The 19,577-nt window shown below is 40.7% G+C and overlaps 1 protein-coding gene across 1 annotated transcript; it reads right to left on the bottom strand.

The window, feature by feature from the left end:
* Positions 1-3,396: 3,396 nt before the first annotated feature.
* LOC115173284 (small conductance calcium-activated potassium channel protein 3-like) lies at positions 3,397-4,537 on the bottom strand. Its single transcript, XM_029731241.1, has 2 exons — positions 4,018-4,537; positions 3,397-3,869 (listed from the first exon to the last, which is right to left on the bottom strand). Exons 1-2 carry the CDS (start codon positions 4,069-4,071, stop codon positions 3,645-3,647), a joined length of 279 nt encoding a protein of 92 aa, XP_029587101.1. The 5' UTR covers positions 4,072-4,537; the 3' UTR covers positions 3,397-3,644.
* Between the last annotated feature and the right edge of the window lie 15,040 nt (positions 4,538-19,577).

Here is a 19,577-nt window from a genome sequence, read left to right as displayed (position 1 = left end):
AGTGGTTATTCACATATGATGCATGATCAAGAGGAGTAGTCCTTAGATGTGCACAAGTAAACGTATTTGCTTATACGCCTTCAGAATGAGGTTCTTATTCTCAAACAACCCCTTTAACCAACTCGGCCTTCTCATTACCGAAATGGCAAGAAAAGCTCCAATTAGGAAAGAGTGATGTGAATTCTATTGTGTAATTTAAATTTTGATATTTGTATTTTCAGTTTAATTCTGGCCTTTTCATAAGGGAAACAATGTTCTATCGGAAATTGATTTGTTTACTTTTATTGGACAAACTGTTGTGGAAATTGTCAAATCTGATTTAAAAAAAAAGGAAATGGATAAGTACAGATCTTAATCTCAGTGATCAATGAGAATTTTGTGAAATTACACTTGATCATTTTTGGGGTCAAATGTAATTTGTGATAATTACCCAGTTGGGCTATTTGCATATGTTTTCATAGCCAGTTACAATTTGGTGAGTGCTAAATTTGAAGAAAATATCGAGTATCAATTTGTCATGGGCTACTTAAAGGGCAGCTCCACCACTTTTCAATTTCATTTTCATTATCCAGCACAAGTGTCAATGTGAAAATGGCACATTTCTATGTTTTGTTTTATAGAAATAAATGCTAAGTTCTACCTGATGAAATCAAAAGTTAAGCCATTTTAAAAACTGATTTTCCAACTATGAGATTTGTGGTGAAGTGGGGAGCAAGAAAATACTCTCCCTTGGGCTAGAAACTCATTGCAGGTTTTGAAAATAACTTTTTACTTTTAAGGTGTTTAAGACACATGACGTCTGTGATCTCCAGGTCAGAAAGTCTGAGCTCTAGAAAGATGCCAGAGTTTCTGACTTGGAATTCTGAGTTTGCTGACCGTTCAAAACGATCCCCCCCAGATTTCCCAGTTCTTTTCAACATTTATCTTACCCCATTTTTTTTAAGACAATGTCTTTTTAACCACAGATCATAGAAATTTGCTGTTTTTACATATGTGGACACTGGTTTGGTGCTGGAGTTTGAATACTGGTGGAATTGCCCTTTAAGTTTAAGAATTTGACACCAAAATAAGACTTTAGTCTGACAAAGTGCATATAACCTAATTCACAGTAATGTTAGAAATAATTATAAAATGTTCAGTAAAAAGTTGATATTTGAAGATATGGCAATTTACCTTTCACTTACTGTGAAATTACAACTGAATACATTTTTCATAATTACAATTATGAAGCTCCGTAAAATATTCTATTTACAACCAATTAGTAGACACTGTGCACTTGCTGGCTAACAAAACAAAATACACTTGAATTGTTATTCAGATAATGTGGCAATCAAGAGTAGTGTTTTTTGTTGAAAGATTTCCCAAATGGGTGAAATATGCATTCTACAGTTAAATTCCATCCACTTATTGCTTTATTTAGTTTTATGAAATTGCATAAATGTTCCACCTTTTAACATGTTACACCCATAAAATGGTATGTAGCCCAGGGATGCAAACTATTCACCTTTTGGCGAAATTCGCCGTTTTGAATCTAAAATAGGTGACCTACGTGATTCGTGTAGATCCGATGAGAAAAGTTTGGGCGGGGGGGGCTTTGGATCGCTACTGGCTGTAAGCGAACTAGTGATGCGCTTTTGGAGCAATGCTGTCTGTATCCAAGGCTCAGCCAATCATTCACATTACAGAATGCAGCACGCGACTGAAGAGATTGGCTAGTTACAGCATCAGCGCGCGCCCTGGAAAGACAGCGGGAGAGTGGAAAGGCAGTTTGCGCGTTCCCTGAACTGTAACGGAGAGGTCGGTGAGAAGCCGACCACCCAGACGGGTGAGAAGGTGATGAAGCGTACTTCATGAGCTGTAACCGAAAAACAATTGGAGTTTGGAAAGTTTGAGGTGAGGGAGAAAGTGTGGTGGAACAAGTATTGTTAACATTAAGTATCTTGCTAGCTTCATGGTGTGAAAATAGCTAACGTTAGTAACCAAACCAATTCGCTATAATATTAACTGGTGACATTATACGACTCCTTGCCGTTCCTCAAGTTATAACGTGTTAGTTGCTTACTGGACCCCGACAATCTTTGTGACATGTTAACTAGCTAACTACTAACATAAACTCACCCTATTCCGTACAAATGTGCGCAACCGCGACATTCAAACGAGGCTGCAAAGAAAACAAATGGGACTCTAGCGACTTCAAAATTTGGGGTGTGAATTACGTTTCTATTCATGCGTTGATCGACATGGTAATGGCTCTATAGTATTGGAGAAAAGTTGAAAGAACGGACCCTCCGTTACATCGTGACGTGTCATGCCGTAACGTACAGCATTCGTAAAGCAACTATTTCTGTCTTACAATCTCTCCCCACCAGGTGTAGCACTTCTCTCATCGTTTACAAACAAGAAATGGGACAGTGACGGGATAAGGGGGATAAGTCATTTTTTGCGTCGTCACTGCAAGCGATCACGACTCAAAAAAACTAAACTGTTTACTTCTGAAGATCACTTTAGCACCGCACTAAAAAACAGATTCAAATTCGACACAAACCTTCAAATAGGTATGTAATCGCACATTATATAAACTCTATAGTGTTTATTTACATTTTAGAGGCGATAAGTTGGACAGATCGAGTGGAGAAAAAAAGCAGTTTTCCCCCACGACATCTGTCCTTCTCACTATCACGCATTAGTGTCGCTTTCCCACCGGAAGCCCATTGCCTTCTTGAATCATGCAGAAACGGGCGGCCTTGAGGTCATATCATTTATTTTGTTGGAAAGGGGAGAAAGTGTGCTTTACAATGGTATTGACATTACAGTTGATCTGGAAGTATTATGTTTTTGGGGCACTAAAATAAGGTAAATTGTACGGACAAAGGCGATGTACAAAAGTGAGTGAGTTTACCTTATCTGTGAACTAATGTTTTCCCTTTACAGTATGTGGTTAATTTTCAGAATGAGAGAAGTAGGTGAAAATGAGACATTGCTTGTTAAACAAGTGGAGCTGGAGCTGGGCCTGGCTTAAGCTGGATGCCACTAGGTGAAAGAAACACCACACACTTTCCCTCTTTCTCACTTTTTCAATATAATTGATCAAAAGGGGTATGCCAGGTGTACTCTCTGCCTGAAAGAGATCAGTTATGCCAACAAAGGGTATCATGCTCTGCTGGCACATTGTAGAAGAAATGTCCACAGGCAGAACGTGTACAATGCAGTGTAGCCCAAAGATATTGCTTTTGATATGTTGGATTTGATAGTAGCACGTGTGTGAGGGGGGATTATTACATGTTTTACTCAGTGAATGTTATTTTTGCACACATGTAGCCTTGTGCCTGTTTGTTCACATTAACCACTATTTTACACACAGAGACTGATCATTTAGATCATATTCTTTGTTTAATTAGTTAAAACCTGCATTTTAACAAACTTTTTTTTTTTTACGTTTCAGTGCAAAAAAAAGTGTTACCTTTTTGGGCCTTCACCAGTTTGCATCCCTGATGTAGCCTTATTTCCTGCCTAAAATTAATCTAATTTCATTTTAGCCTGACCTAAATCCCATAATTATCCTGATCCCAACTGTTCCCCATCACTCTCTACCTCTTCCCGTGATGATGCACAACCCATACCTGCCATCTGTCTTGCTATCTTACCTATCCTGCCCTCCCATTCTCCGTGTCTGCCTGCTCTTCCCTCTCCCTTAGCAGGTGGCGGATGGAAGAGTTCTGTGTGGAGAGGGTGCTGGAGAGGAGGGGTATCAGGGTCCTGAAGCCTTCTCTCAGCTCCTCCACATTCTGCTGCAGACCGTTTGTGTGTGTTTCCAGGTCCCCTCGTAATCCACTCACCTCTGACAGCATGTCATACATCAGATTCTGCATCTACATGGGAAAGAGGTGCAGAGTGGTCCAAGAATGAGGGGACAATGAGAACATTTAGGAAGTTGATTGCTACTTTCTCTAGAATATTGGTCGTATTTGGTCGTTGCAACAGTAGAGGGTGAACCTATGAGGTGACTGCCCGTCTGACCTTGCAGAGATCAACAAGCGTGTTGGCCTGGTCAGCCAACTTCCTCCTCTCCATCTTCACATCACGCAGCCTGGGGAGAAGATATTTAACATTCAGAAATAATCACAGGACAGGTACAACAAATTGAAAATATAATTCATGATGAACAGAGAATGACCATTTCTATATTACAGTTGGGGTTTCAGAAGTTCTAGAGTTGTAACACCTGGGCATGTGATGTAATGTGTGACCTTATCGATATCTCAGGGGAATATCTAAGCTGATTGGTGGGTTACTTGGGGAAGTGTGTTCTGATTTGGTGCCTTACTGGTGGATGGCGAGTAGCAGCTTCCTCTGGTGCATGCGTACTCTGCAGTGATCTCTCTTCCTGGCAAGCTTGGTGTGTTTGTAGATCATCCAAGTCTCTCTCAGTACATTTGCTGCAGCAATTTTTATCTGGAAGAGAACAATTGTTTCCTCGTCCAACACTCAGTTTTCTATGGATGCGTCCCAAATGGCTTCATATTCCCTACGTAGTGTATTACTTTAGACCGGTGCACTATTATATAGGGAACAGGGTGCCATTGACTGTATCTCACATCACATGTTAAGTCAAGGTTCCAAAGACCACTATTGAATACATTCACGTGTTAAATCAGGTGAGTTTTACCCCTTTTGTAAAGTGGGAGTCCATCATGAAGTTGTGGACATGTTTCTCTGCCCTAGTCAGCTCCAATTTCCTGGCAACCACGGCAACCACCAGCACTGTGCAACCAGCCCCCTGTGTATATGTGTTTGTGCGCGTGTGAAAGAGAAATAAACAAAGGTTAAAGGCCCAGTGTAGTCAAATATATTTCCATATTAGGAGGTTGGAATAACACTGAAATCATGATACTGCCCTCACTGGAGTAACACATTTTCTCTGGACCTCTGCATGGTCTATGCGGCTGTATGCCTATTGAATCGATGATAGGCTTTCTGTGGTGCTAGGGCATGTATAGCATTGCTTTAGTTCATTGATAAATGTTTATTGGTCGGCCTATTTGGTCATCATTTTCTCATGTTAAGCCTAACATTTCACAAAGCTATATATGGTGTCGCAATGCTGCCATTTTTAGACTGCTGGCTGGTGGCAATAATGTAATTACCCATTCAGTAATTCAAGTTGTAAATTCAATATATTTTTGATGCAACAGTATACTAATCAGTTACCAATTCATTTTTTTTGAATATACACCTACTGTCCTGTATAGGTTACCTGAACCTGCATGACATAAGCCGTCCGTGCGCTTTCTCCGAGCTTGGATATAAAGTTATTGTGCGTAAAACCAGTCTTAATGCCAAATAATAGTCAGTCCACCTTCAAAACACTAGTTTACTAGGGATTGTTTAATTCTGCAGTGTAATAGCTATACCTATATACTGTATTTAGCTTTTATTTATAAACTTTTTTACAAGAATTACACTTCAAATAGCCTAACAATGAGGAAGAAATAGCCCTGCACACAATTTAAACTTATGTCTTGGCATGCCTCATTCAAAACTATCAGTGATAAGGGACTGTTGATATTGCAATCACACAACTCAACGCCGGTTCACCAGTATAAACAAAATCGCAAAATGCTTATTTTGTTCAAGGCCTCAAAAACCGCTCAAGATGATAATCTGTTTGCATCTACCAATTTATTGGCTGTCCAGTATCCAGACGATCTGTCCCCAGAGCTTCCTATACAGTTATTCTCTTTCCGTAACGTGTTGAGGCCGGCAATTAAGGAGAATGAGAGGCTCAATTAAAGATTTTGCAGAACTGCTGTATTTGAAGCAGCACTTGCTTTCTTCCCAGTTTCCCTAATGTTGTTACGGCAATCAAGCTGTTATACCATCCCTGTAACTATCGCTTCTAAACTAGAACTCTTAAAGAACTACCTAAGAAGCATTAGGCTCTCGGTCTGATATGCGCTTTTGAATCAGAGTAAGCTCCCCTAATTGCATTGGCGCTGTCGTATCCTTGACCAAGGAATTTGTTCCCCTTATACTTTTTCAGGCCTGAGGAACTTTTTCAGTCACATTCATGAAGCCCAAGAAACAAACAAGTAGCTTCCTCCTAGTACATATGGAAATTAAAAAGGTTTATGAATAACCCTTTGGAGGGTTACTGTGAAAATTATTTATGAAATAAAAAAGACTAATGACAGAGCTGTTTGAAAAGACCGCCTGATAATTTCAGCCTGCTTTGGTGGGATGGTGTTTTGGCCTGCCTGGTGAATTAGTTAATAGACCAATAAAAAAATAGTTCCAAACTGCTCTGCCAATGACAGCTTGTTATCAGTTTTCCATTCCCCTAAAAAGCTATTTTGGTTTATTTTTGACCATTTTAATTGAAAACAATCACAGTAAGGTACTTAATTGTTACACAGAAATTATTTGATATTGAGATAAAAATGGCTGCATTGAAAAAGAAGACTGTGCTAATGACCACAATTACAGTGCTTTCAGAAAATATTCACACCCCTTGATTTTTTTCACATTTTGTTGTTACAGCCTGAATTTTAAATGAAATAAATTGACATGTTGTATCACTGGCCTACACACAATACCCCATAATGTCAAAGTGGAATTATGTTTTTAGAAATGTTTAAAAAGTAATAAAAAATGAAAAGCTTTAATGTCTCGAGTCAACTTTGTTATGGCAAACCTAAATAAGTTCAGGAGTAAAAATGTGCTCGTAGTGTTTTAATGACTACCTCATCTCTACCCCACACATACAAATATCTGTAAGGTCACTGAGTCGAGCAGTGAATTTCAAACACAGATTCAACCACAAAGACCAGGGAGGTTTTCCAGTGCTTCGCAAAGAAGGGCACCTATTAGTAGATGGGTAAGAAAGACAAAAGCAGACATTAAATATCCCTTTGAGCATGGTGAAATTATTAAATAAACTTTGGATGGTGTATCAATACACCCAGTCACTACAAAAATACTTCCTAACTCAATTGCCGGAGAGGAAGGAAACCGCTTAGGGATTTCACCATGAGGACAATGGTGACTTTAAAACAGTTACAGAGGATGGATCAACAACATTGTACTTACTCCACAATACTAACCTAAATGACAGCATTAAAAGAAGGAAGCCTGTACAGAATAAAAAATATTCCAAAACATGCATCCTGTTTGCAATAAGGCACTAAAGTAAAACAGCAAAATATGTGGCAAAGAAATGAACTTTATGTCTTGAATCCAAAGTGTTATGTTTGGGGCAAATCAAACACATCACTGAGTACCACTCTTCATATTTTCAAGCATGGTGGTGGCTGTATCATGTTATGGGTATGGTTGTCATCGGCAAGGACTAGGGAGTTTTTTTAGGATAAAAAGAAACGGAATAGAGCTAAGCAAAGGCAAAATCCTAGAGGAAAACCTGGTTCAGTCTGCTTTCCAACAGACACTGGGAGACAAATGCACCTTTCAGCAGGACAATAACCTAAAACACATGGCCAAATATACACTGGAGTTGCATACCAATACGACATTGAATGTTCCTGAGCGGCCTAATTACAGGTTTGACTAAAATCGGCTTGACAATCTATGGCAGACTTGAAAATGACATCTAGCAATGATCAACAACCAACTTGGCCAGTGGCGACCTGTCATTCAGGGTACACCTGTTTAGCTATAGGTTTGTTGCCTGTTTTGCATGTTATATTGGCATTAATTTGTGTCACATGTCAGTTTTTCAAACAATGTAAAAACATTTATTGAGTGAATAAAGTTGCATACAAACATGGTCTCTTACTTGCTTTCTTGAGTAAGGCAGTTCCAAAAGGCAGATTTTTCAGCCTAGCTCAGCGCTTTATGTGGTGGAGGGGCAGCCAGCGGAAAATACAGACCATAGGCGTTGGTAATCTTCTTTAGTTGCACCGTGATTGGCTCAATGTTTGGTAACTCATGGGGACACTACGTCACTGCAGAATCTACAGGGATAGCTTGGCAGTTCAAGCCCCCTTGGGTGCTGCCATAGAAGTGTCCATCCAAGAACGCTAAAGGTTGTTGGCCACAGATAAAATGATGCAAAATCACATTATGTCTACCGTAGCTTTGGACTGATCATGTCAATCATCATGAATCATGTCGACAATCTCCTGGCAAATCTTTTTCAATCCTTGTCATATGAAGAGAAATTATAAAACATATCAGTGCTCAACTGCCATTGGACAAACATTACACAACAATCATTATTTTGCTTCCTCTGCCTGTTATTCGGTGGAGAGGGTGTGTGGTCCAAGTCTGGGTTTAAAGATTTAAAACATCTGTCTGAAAGGGTCTCTTTTCCAAGCTTAAAAGGATAAACATTCACACGCAACACCATGGGTCAGAAAAGGTTGAATCCATTGGCCATGCTGTTAATCCAGCATGACTTCTGCCACGTTCAAAACAACTGGAAACTCGGAATTATGAAATCTCAGACTTAGTGAGTTTAAGATAACTGGGACTCAGAAAAAAACTAGCTCTGACTGGGAAAATAAATTTTCAACGGTCATCCAACTCGGAATTCCAATTCTGGATCTCGGGCCTCTTTCTAGTAAGATCACTGACGTCATGATTCAACCTTGTTTTTTTTGCAGAGTTCCCAGTTGTCTTGAAAGCACCATAAATCCAGAGAATGACAGATTTTGATGACAAAATTTGCTCAAGAAGGACCGCCGTGCCACCTTCCTGTTCAAGTGACCACACCACAACAATGGTGAGTCCAAAAATGTCTTGTATGCTGCTGCATAAACAATGTAATATGCCAGAGAGATATGTATACTGTAGCTAAGAAAGTAATACTAAGTGTGTGTTGTGTAGTAAGCTGTTAGTTGTCCATGTGCCTCACACTAATAATTTGGTCCCTTTCCACCTCAGAACTTACTTCGTGATGCACATGTAGCCTATAGCCTGTTTTAGAGAAATGTCATCATCAAATATTGCAAGAGCTTTCTTTGTCTGCTTATATGCCCCCTTTATTTATCCGACGGTTCTGACTTGGTGTACAGGGAGAATACAGTAAGAACGGCCCATGTTCAGAATTCTGTCGCTGTACATTTCATAAGTGCTGAACAAATAGTTGTATTGACTACGCTCGCTCATTAATGTCTTAGTCTAAATTACGGATTGCCTCTTATCTGCTCGTCGTTCCCTTATGCCATAGTTTGTACATCTCAATTGTTATAGGCCTATTGCCTACATAATTTTAGGCAATGTTGGAATTATTTAATTGTTTTGCTTTCTTTGTGTATTATAATTAGCTCCTGCTTTTCTTGACGAGGAGGAGATATTATCGAATGTTGTTGGGTCTGTAACCACGTTTCCCATTCAAATACTTGTTTTCAACAAAAAGTTCAGTAATAGACCCATGTAATTCCATTGCAAGGGTTGTTTTGTGCGTCGGTATATTGTATATAAAAGTGGATCCTCATGATTGTATTTTCCTTATCAACTTACACAACTCCACAAGGAGTCAGTAGTAACCACAGGCATATCATCTATGATCATCTATGATCATCTATGATTTTTTTTAAATGCAGTAAATGAGGCTGATTGAACTGTTTCGCTGCCAGACAAGGCTCCGCTGATAGCCAGGTGTAGCAGTGGTAAGGATTCACTGCATGGTGTTGAAGAAAAGCTCTGCTATTGGGGCAGCTTTATGTAGGCCCTAACAGTTTGTGGGCACCGTTTGTCACCGTTATAGTGCAATGAATGTATTGTTTAGTGTTGTGTAGTGGCTTTTCTGGCATGCATTAAAAAAAATGGGGGGGGAGTGTGCCTCACCAAGATTGACATGCTAAAATCTCAACCGAACATGACAGAGCTTGAAGAATAAAAAAATATATAATTTGCAAATGTACAATCCAAGTGTACAAAGCTCTTAAAGACTTACCCAAAGGTGATTCTATCATGTATTGACTCAGGGGTGTGAATACTTATGTAAATGAGATTTCTGTATTTCATTTTCAATAAATTAGCAAAAATTTCTAAAACTTTCACTTTTTCATTATGGGGTATTGTGTGTAGATGGGTGAGATTTAAACAAATATTTAATACATTTTGAATTCAGTCTGTAACACAACAAATGTGGAATAAGTCAATGGGTATGAATACTTTCTGAAGGCACTGTACCTGCCCATCCCCTTTTCTTCAATTTTCTTTAAAGATGTCATTGAATTATTCCCACGCACCTGCAACAAGTCGACTCAGCTATGCGAGAGCTTTTCCTATTTTGCAGAAACGGCTTACCATGATGCCAGTGAGTAGACAGATGCTGCGGCCACAGTAGGTGTGGGGAACAACATCCCCGTAACCAATGGACAAGAAGGTGACCGAGACCATCCACAGGGCCTCCATGTAGTTACTGCTCAGGTCCTTATAGTTGTGGTGTCTATAGGACAGGGGAGGGATGATGGTTCAGCTTTTCCTCTGTCTTGTCCACTCATCATATTAACATTAACATTTAACTCTAGGAGTATGATATTTGACTGTATTTGTTATATGACTGACAACTTATGATGGGCCCATCTAATGTCAGTCACAGCACAGATTGGTCCAAGTCATTATAGTCACCAAGGCCGGGATTCATTGAAAGGCGCGTTGCAGCATGGCGCACTGTACTACCGACAATGCATCTTTTAAAGGTAATTTCCCAGACGTTTGCAGAGATTGCATTCACAGTAAACGTTGCGGATGTCGACTGAAGTATAAATTACCTTTTAAAAGGTGCATTATCTGTAGTGTAGTGTGCACTGCACCTTTGAATCAGTGTACATTTTGGCACTTTTTTTAGATTTAGTCTATTTTTTACTAAAATATCATTAAGTCAAATTTTTGTCATTTGAATAATTATTAAGTGTAGTTATTGTCAAAATGACAAAAACAGTGGGCAATTTTTCAACTAAATGCCCTTTCATTTTAGTCATTAATAACCTATAGTAAACATAAATCACTGAATTCCATGTGCACAAACATACATAGCCTTGTCCTACTACTTTTTTTCCATTCCTGCATAACAACCTATTCTCCCCAACAGCAGAAATATGAAAAAACATAAGAATAATATTATATTAACCTATATAAGAATTATCTGGCCATGTAAATTCCTAATTCAGCCTACAGCACATTACATACAAAACAAACAGACACACACAAGCAGAGAGAGAATCACTAGAAGGTGCCGCAAAGTAGTATGGGTTTCACCTCCATCACTCGGTCGCGTCATTGCCATTGTTATCAACGTTCCACATGGATGTCCAAAAGTAGAATGGGTGCTAATGACTTTGAACGGGAGCTAATGACTGTTTCGCCCAGTGATGTAGTCGAGTCACTGAACCTCAGGTCCCAAGTCCGAGTCGCCAATGGTCGAGTCACGAGTCCCTATGACTAAAGTCTGTCTCCCAGTGATCGAGTCCTTGTCTAAGTGCTCAAGTCTGAGTCACTGGGTCCACATTAAAGGTGCAATATACAGAAATTGCTCTGCCATTTCCTGGTTGCAAAAATTCGAATAGTTTGCCTAATTTTTGTTTATGTGACAAAACAAGCAGTCGTTATGTGGAAAATCATTGTATCATCTAAACCGCTGTGAAATATATTTTCTAGGGATGCACAATATATCGGTGAACATATCGAAATTGGCCGATATTAGCTAAAAATGCCAACATCGGTATCGGCCCCATGTCTAGTTTAACGTGATGTTAAAAACCGATGTCAAAGCTGCCGTGCATACCTATATAACATACACTACACTTGCAACACAGCATCCCTAACCTAGCCCACAATGTCTGCTGTGTGCATCGAGCAGTCAACAAGTCGAGCAGTCATTTGAAAGAGTAAGAAAGCCAAGAAAATGGAATTCATTGCCCTTGACAATCAACCGTTCTCTGTCCTGGGTGATGTTGGCTTTCACCGACTGGTCGAGCACAGGTACACACTACCAAGTGCGCTATTTTTCAGATGTTGCCCTACCAGAGTTGCACAGTAATAGCGTCACTGCTATTAGCTTCACGGCATACATACTATGGAATGCCGTTTGGGTCTTTGTGTGTCAAAAAAGATACAGTAGCACTGTCAGAGCTGTACAAAAAAGTCTGCAAACAAGCAAACACCAGCAACGTACAATGTGTTTATAATATCACGTTGGTAATAAAGGATCATTTGTTTGACCGCAACTTCTGGGGTAGCTAGCTTTAGCTTGGTACCTAGCTAGCACCAATACAACCAGCCTGAAAACAATGACCAGTAGAAACTGCAGTCATTTTCATTATTCTTAGCAATGATTTAGGAATCTTTGTGAGTAAGTATTAGCTAGGTTGCCACTTGTTGTTCGCCTGTTGAAATTGAACTTCAGTTCATGAAAATAAATAGCTAGCCAGCTACTTAACCCTGTTGCCCAAAGCTAACGTTATAAGCAGCCTGCTAGCTTCATCTGGCTAGTGAGGCTCGACCGGACCGGGTTATGTGTTGTGAAGCTAGCCACAATAAGGATTATGCACAATAGTGGAATTTGCGGTTTGCCTGCAAAATAAAAGTATGACATTGACAGTGATGCAAATGAATATAAATAGTAGAATTATGCCATACTTTTATTTTGAAGGCTAACCTCAAAGTCCACTATTGTGGCTAATCCTTATTGTGGCTAGCTTCACATAGATGGGTCTGACCACCATTAATCAAATAAGAACTGTCTTATAAATTAGGGTTATTTTACATGATGACACCTAGCTATACAGTTAACTAGCTAACTATAGCTACTGAAACAGATCATGTCGTTTTGCTATGTTTTTGGGGAAGAACATTGTTTGCATTCATGAGCTAGCTAGCTTTTTTTTATGACCAGCACTGTAGGTGCGCGAGATAACTTTACAGCATCATAGCATACGTATCGATGAATCGTTGTCACATATGAAATACGAGTGATAGTGTAATCAATGTGTAATAACTACGTAAAAAATGTATGAATGCGTTAAATTATTATGTGACGTGCAGTCATATTCAGGTCCTGATTGGTCAACAAGCTTATTTGACACGTCAAATAGTGTTATTTGACTTGTATTGTTTTTGACACGCAAAGACCCAAATGGCCTTCCATAGAAATCCTGGTTGAGAATGAAACGACTGAAGAAATGAACAACGAAACAGCACAGTAAGTAAGTGAAAGAAATAGGTTTTGATTATGTTTTACTGGTAATGGGGACATACGTAAATGCCAACAAAAAATGTTTGGGGTCAGTGGCGTGTGTGTGTGTGTGTGTGTGTGTGTGTAACCTTTACTTAACTAGGCAAGTCAGTTAAAGAACAAATTATTATTTACAATGACGGCCTACCCCGGCCAAACCCAGGGGACGCTGGGCCAATTGTGCGCCGCCCTATGCCGGTTGTGATAGAGCCTGGATTCGAACCAGGGACTGTAGTGACGCCTCTTGCACTGAGATGCAGTGCCTTAGAATGCTTTATCCATGTCTGTGTGTGTTAACTATTTAAATGTACTAGAATGCTTAAAAGACCGCAACAATTTTAAATATCGGTTATCGGTATAGTTTTTTTTTGCAAGGAAAATATTGGATATTGGTATCGGCCAAATATGTCATATCGGTGCATCACTAATATTTTCCATAACCAAAAATATTGTATTTTCAGCTGTTTGACGCTGGTATACAAAAACAACACTGAAGAACGGGAAGCATAGAAATAGCGCACATAGAACAGATCTTCCGCTTCTTAGACTTGATTTCAATGAGAATGACAGATCTATAACTCAACATTTCTGTGTGCATTTGGTCGGGTCGCCCAAAAGTTTACATATTGCAGCTTTAACTCAAAATACATTTATTTACCAATTCAGAAATTGCTATCCCTTTTCCTTTCTTTCTGTGCCACCAAAATGTTTGCATATAGGCTACTGGTAATGTTCCAAGAGCCAGGTTCAGTTGAAAAACGTTCTTGAACATTGTAGATAGAAATTCCATGAATAGAGCCAACATAGAGTATGTCTTTCTATTGTGCTAATGCACAATAGAAAGAAAAAACCGTAGCGCCAGTATTATGAGTCATGTCTTTTCAGCAGTAGAATCAAACTGTTTTTTCTGAGTAAAAGAGGGAGACTTGGCAACATAATCTGTATATGAAATGCAGTGGGAAAAGTGGGAGGGTTGAGAGAGAGACAGACTACTTTTCTATAGCCTACTAAAGAGAAAGGAAAACATAGCTTGACTGTTATTTTACAATTAAACTCAATGCAGCTATTGCTTTTGACTTCGTAAAGCAGCTTGTGTTTCTTAACCAGGGCAAGGCTTTTAGTCACAGAGATAATTTTGTCTCGTCTCATTTTAGTCAACTGAAATGAAAAATAATTTTGTTTAGTTATTTTTTTTCTAGGTCCATTTATTCAGTCATCAATTGCCACTGAAAAATAATAGCTGTTTGACGAATATTGTAGAGTACTATTTTAGTTGACGAAATTAACACTGCTTTTAATGAATCCTGGCAAAAGTCTGATACCTATTGTCACGTGGCAGAGGGTATTTGTTTCATGTGGTTCGGGGGTTATGTATATTGTAGGGGTGTTTGATTTATTATTTCTGGGTTTTGGTTTATGTTCTATGTTTTGTATTTCTAGGTTCATTCTAGTTCTTTGTATTTCTATGTCTAGGTAATTGGGTGTTGGACTCTCAATTGGAGGCAGGTGTTTTTAGTTGCCTCTGATTGAGAGTCCTATATATAGGTATGTGATTTGTTTGTAGTTTGTGGGTAGTTGTATTTCGCACTGCTGTGAGTATTAGCCTGTGAAACTGTCGGTCTGTCGTTCTTTGTTTTCCTGTGTTCACATTTCATTAATAAAATATAATGATGAACATGCAACCCGCTGCGCCTTGGTCCTCTCTACCCAACGACAGCCGTTACAGAACTGCCCACCAAAAATGGACCAAGCAGCGGAGGAGGGAGCAACGGATGGACTATCGTGAGACATGGGCAGAACTGAGGATAAGCATTTCCAGGGCTATGGAGGCGTTAAGGGAGCCCGAGAGGCAGCCCCAATATTTTTTGGGGGGGGGGCACACGGGTAGTTTGGCTGGGCGAGGATTGAGCCCCAGGCCAAATCCCCGTACCTTTTTTGGGCAACATATGACTGGACAGGTCCCGTGCTTTGGGGTGATGGGTGCTGTGGCGAGGCCGGGTATTTTCAGGCCGGTATGCGCAGTACCAGCGCTCCGCATGTGCCAGGGGAAAGTGGGCATCCAGCCAGTAGGGGTGATGCCAGTCTTGCGCTCGAGACCGCCAGTGTGCCTCTACGGTCCAGTGTTTCCCGCTACACGCACTAACCTTGAGGTGCGTGTCTCCAGGCTGGCACGTCCAGTACCAGCACCACACATCAAGCTTCCAGTGAGTCAGCCCAGTCCAACTCAGCCTGTCCCCGCTCCCCGCACTAGCCCGGAGGTGCGTGTCCCCAGGCTGGTACCTCCTACCAGCCCCACGCATCAGGCTTCCAGTGCGTCAGGCCAGGCCCGAGTGTCCGGCAACAGTGCCTCGTCCAGAGTGTCCGGCAACAGTGCCTCGTCCAGAGTGTCCGGCAACAGTGCCTCGTCCAGAGTGTCCGGCAACAGTGCCTCGTCCAGAGTGTCCGGCAACAGTGCCTCGTCCAGAGTGTCCGGCAACAGTGCCTCGTCCAGAGTGTCCGGCACCAGTGCCTCGTCCAGAGTGTCCGGCAACAGTGCCTCGTCCAGAGTGTCCGGCAACAGTGCCTCGTCCAGAGTGTCCGGCACCGAGTGAGTCTGCCCGCGGTCTGGATCAGAATGGAGTTTAGAATAACTTTGAATTGTGTGAGTCTGCCTACGACCCGGAACTGAGTGAGTCTGCCTACGGTCCGGAGACAAGAGACTCTGCCTACAGCCTGGAGGACAGTAGGCCAGAACCTAAGCAACCTCCAGTATAGGTGGGTTGGGGAGGGGGGGTGTAGCACAGATGCCGTCGTTGACGGCAGCCACCCTCCCTTCCCTCCCTTTAGTTAGGGGTTTATTTTTTAAACATTTTTTTGAGGTGCATCCGGGGTCTGCACCTTTAGGGGGGGGTACTGTCACGTCCTGACCAGTATAGGGGTTATTTGTATTTGTAGGTTGGTCAGGACGTGGCAGAGGGTATTTGTTTCATGTGGTTTGGGGGTTATAAATATTGTAGGGCTGTTTGATTTATTATTTCCGGGTTTTGGTTTATGTTCTATGTTTTGTATTTCTAGGTTCATTCTAGTTCTTTGTATTTCTATGTCTAGGTAATTGGGTGTTGGACTCTCAATTGGAGGCAGGTGTTTTTAGTTGCCTCTGATTGATAGTCCTATATGACCTATATGATAGTCCTGTATGTGTTTTGTTTGTGGGTAGTTGTATTTCGCACTGCTGTGAGTATTAGCCTGTGAATCTGTTGTTCTTTGTTTTCTTGTTTTTCTGTGTTCACATTTATTTAATAAAATATAATGATGAACATGCAACCCGCTGCGCCTTGGTCCTCTCTACCCAACGACAGCCGTTACATCTATTTCCTTCCTTCTCTCTACTCCCTTTCCCTTCTTAGTCACTCACCTCTCACAGACATGTAGGCCCCAGGCAGCAACTAGCCACAGAGAGACGCTGAAGATCATCAACACAGTGCCAGGGTAGATGGTCATCAGGGTTTTGACCACAAAACGGCTGTTGAAGTGGATCTGGAAGTCAAAATAATAATATTAATATCCACAGTGGCAGGGTTAGGGGAAAAGAATTTAAAAAATATATACCCCAAAAAATATATTTTAAATAATATATTTATTTAAAAAAAATATATATGGGGGATTGGAAAAGATGCAGACAATTACATTGATATAAGTCACAATTTATTTGCAATATTAAAGCTGATCCACCCTTACATAAAAAAATACTTACTTAAAAAGACTACCTATGCAAGGGTTTTTCTTTATTTTTACTATTTTCTACATTGTAGAATAATAGTGGAGACAAACTATAAAATAACACATATGGAATTATGTAGTAACCAAAAAAGTGTTAAACAAATCAAAATATATTTTAGATTCTTCAAAGTAGCCACCCTTTGCCTTGATGACATCTTCGCACACTCTTGGCATTCTCTCAACCAGCTTCAACTGGAATGCTTTTCAAACAGTCTTGAAGGAGTTCCCACATATGCTGAGCACTTTTCCTTCACTCTGCAATCCAACTCATCCCAAACCATCTCAACTGGGTTGAGGTTGGGTGATTGTGGAGGCCAGGTCATCTGATGCAGCACTCCATCACTCTCGTTCTTGGTCAAAGGCCTTACACAGCCTGGAGATGTGTTGGGTCATTGTCCAGTTGAAAAACAAATGATAGTCCCACTAAGCACAAACCAGATGGGATGGTGTATAGCAATAGAATGATTGGGTAGCCATGCTGGTTTAGTGTGCCTTGAATTCTAAATAAATCACAGTGTCACTAGCAAAGCAGCCCCACACCATCACACCTCCTCCTCCATGCTTCACGGTGGGAACCACATATGCGGAGATCATCCGTTTCCCTACTCTGCGTCTCACAAAGACATGGCGGTTGGAACCAAAAATCTCAAATTTGGACTCATCAGATCAAAGGACAGATTTCCAGAAAGTGTCTTCTTCTTATTGGTGTCCTTTTAGTAGTGGTTTCTTTGCAGCAATTCGACCATGAAGGCCTGATTTCACAGTCTCCTCTGAACAGTTGATGTTGAGATGTGTCTGTTACTTGAACTCTGTGAAGCATTTGTTTGGGCTGCAATCTGAGGTGCAGTTAACTCTAACGAACTTATCCTCTCCAGCAGAGGTAACTCTGGGTCTTCCTTTCTTGTGGCGGTCCTCATGAGAGTCAGTTTTATCATTGCGCTTGATGTTTTTTTGCGACTGCACTTGAAGAAACTTTCAAAGTTCTTGAAATCAGGCCTTCATGGTTGAATTGCAGCAAAGAAACCACTACTAAAGGACACCAATAAAAAGAAGAGACTTGCTTGGGCCAAGAAACACGAGTAATGGACATTAGACCGGTGGAAATGTCCAAATTTGAGAGTTTTGGTTCCAACCGCTGTGTCTTTGTGAGACACGGTGTGAGTGAACGGATGATCTCCGCATGTGTAGTTCCCACCATGAAGCATGGAGGAGGAGGTGTGATGGTGTGGTGGTGCTTTGCTGGTGGAACTGTCTGGGATTTATTTAGAATTCAAGGCACACTTAACCAGAATGGCTACCACAGCATTCTGCAGCGATATGCCATCCCATCTAGTTTGCGCTTAGTGGGACTATTTAAGGGCTATTTGACCAAGAAGGATAGTGATCAGATGCCCTGGCCTCCACAATCACCTGACCTCAACCCAATTTAAATGGTTTGGGATGAGTTGGACTGCAGAGTGAAGGAAAAGCAGCCAACAAGTGCTCAGCATATGTGGGAACTACTTCAAGACTGTTGGAAAAGCATTCCAGTTGAAGCTGGTTGAGAGAATGCCAAGAGTGTGGAAAGCTGTCATCAAGGCAAAGGATGACTACTTTGAAGAATCTGAAATATAACATATATTTAGATTTGTTTAACACTTTTTTGGTTACTACATGATTCTATATGTGTTATTTCATAGTTTGTATGTCTTCACTATTATTCTACAATGTAGAAAATAGTAAAAATAAAAAAAACCTTTGAATGAGTAGGTGTATCCACACTTTTGACTGGTACTGTATCTACAACACAAAATCTATGTGTACATGTGTGTATAGTGCGTATGTTAACATGTTTGTGTATGCATGTGTCTGTGCCTATGTTTGTTTCTTCACAGTCCCTGCTGTTTCTTATTTGTATCTGTTTTTAAATCTGATTCTATTGCTTGTATCAGTTACCTGATGTGGAATAGAGTTCCATGTAGTCATGGCTCTCTGTAGTACTGTGTGTCTCATATAGTCTGTTCTGGACTTGGAGACTCTGGTGGCATGTCTTGTAGGGTATGCATGGGTGTCTGAGCTGTGTGCTAGACCGCTGCACCACTACTACATCTCAGTGCTTGAGGCGTCACTACAGACACCCTGGTTTGAATCCAGGCTGTATCACAACCGGCCATGACTGGGAGTCCCATAAGGCGGTGCAAAATTGGCTCAGTGTCGTCCGGGTTTGGCCGGTGTAAGCCTTCATTGTAAATAAGAATTTGTTCTTAACTGATTTGCCTAGTTAAATAAAGGTTACATTTAATAAAAAATAAAAAAATTGAAACAGACAGCTCGGTGCTTTCAACATGTCAATAACTCTAATAAATACAAGTAGTAATGAAGTCAATCTCTTCTCCACTTTGAGTCAGGAGAGATTGACATGCATATTATTAATGTTTGCTCTCTGTGTACATTCAAGAGCCAGCCATGCTGCCCTATTTGTGGCACCTGACCACACGGCTGAACAGTAGTCTAGGTGCGACAAAACTAGAGCCTGTAGAATCTGCCTTGTTTATAGTGCTGTTAAACCTCTTGAGACTCTCATCCCGTTAGCGGGATCATTTTCCAGCGAAAAACTACTAGCGACATTAGCATAACGAAA

Source organism: Salmo trutta, chromosome 34 (genome assembly GCF_901001165.1).
Source record: "Salmo trutta chromosome 34, fSalTru1.1, whole genome shotgun sequence".
Taxonomy (NCBI): Eukaryota; Metazoa; Chordata; class Actinopteri; order Salmoniformes; family Salmonidae; genus Salmo; species Salmo trutta.
The sequence above is the reverse complement of the archived record's forward strand: the minus strand, read 5'-3'. Positions and strand labels throughout refer to the sequence as shown.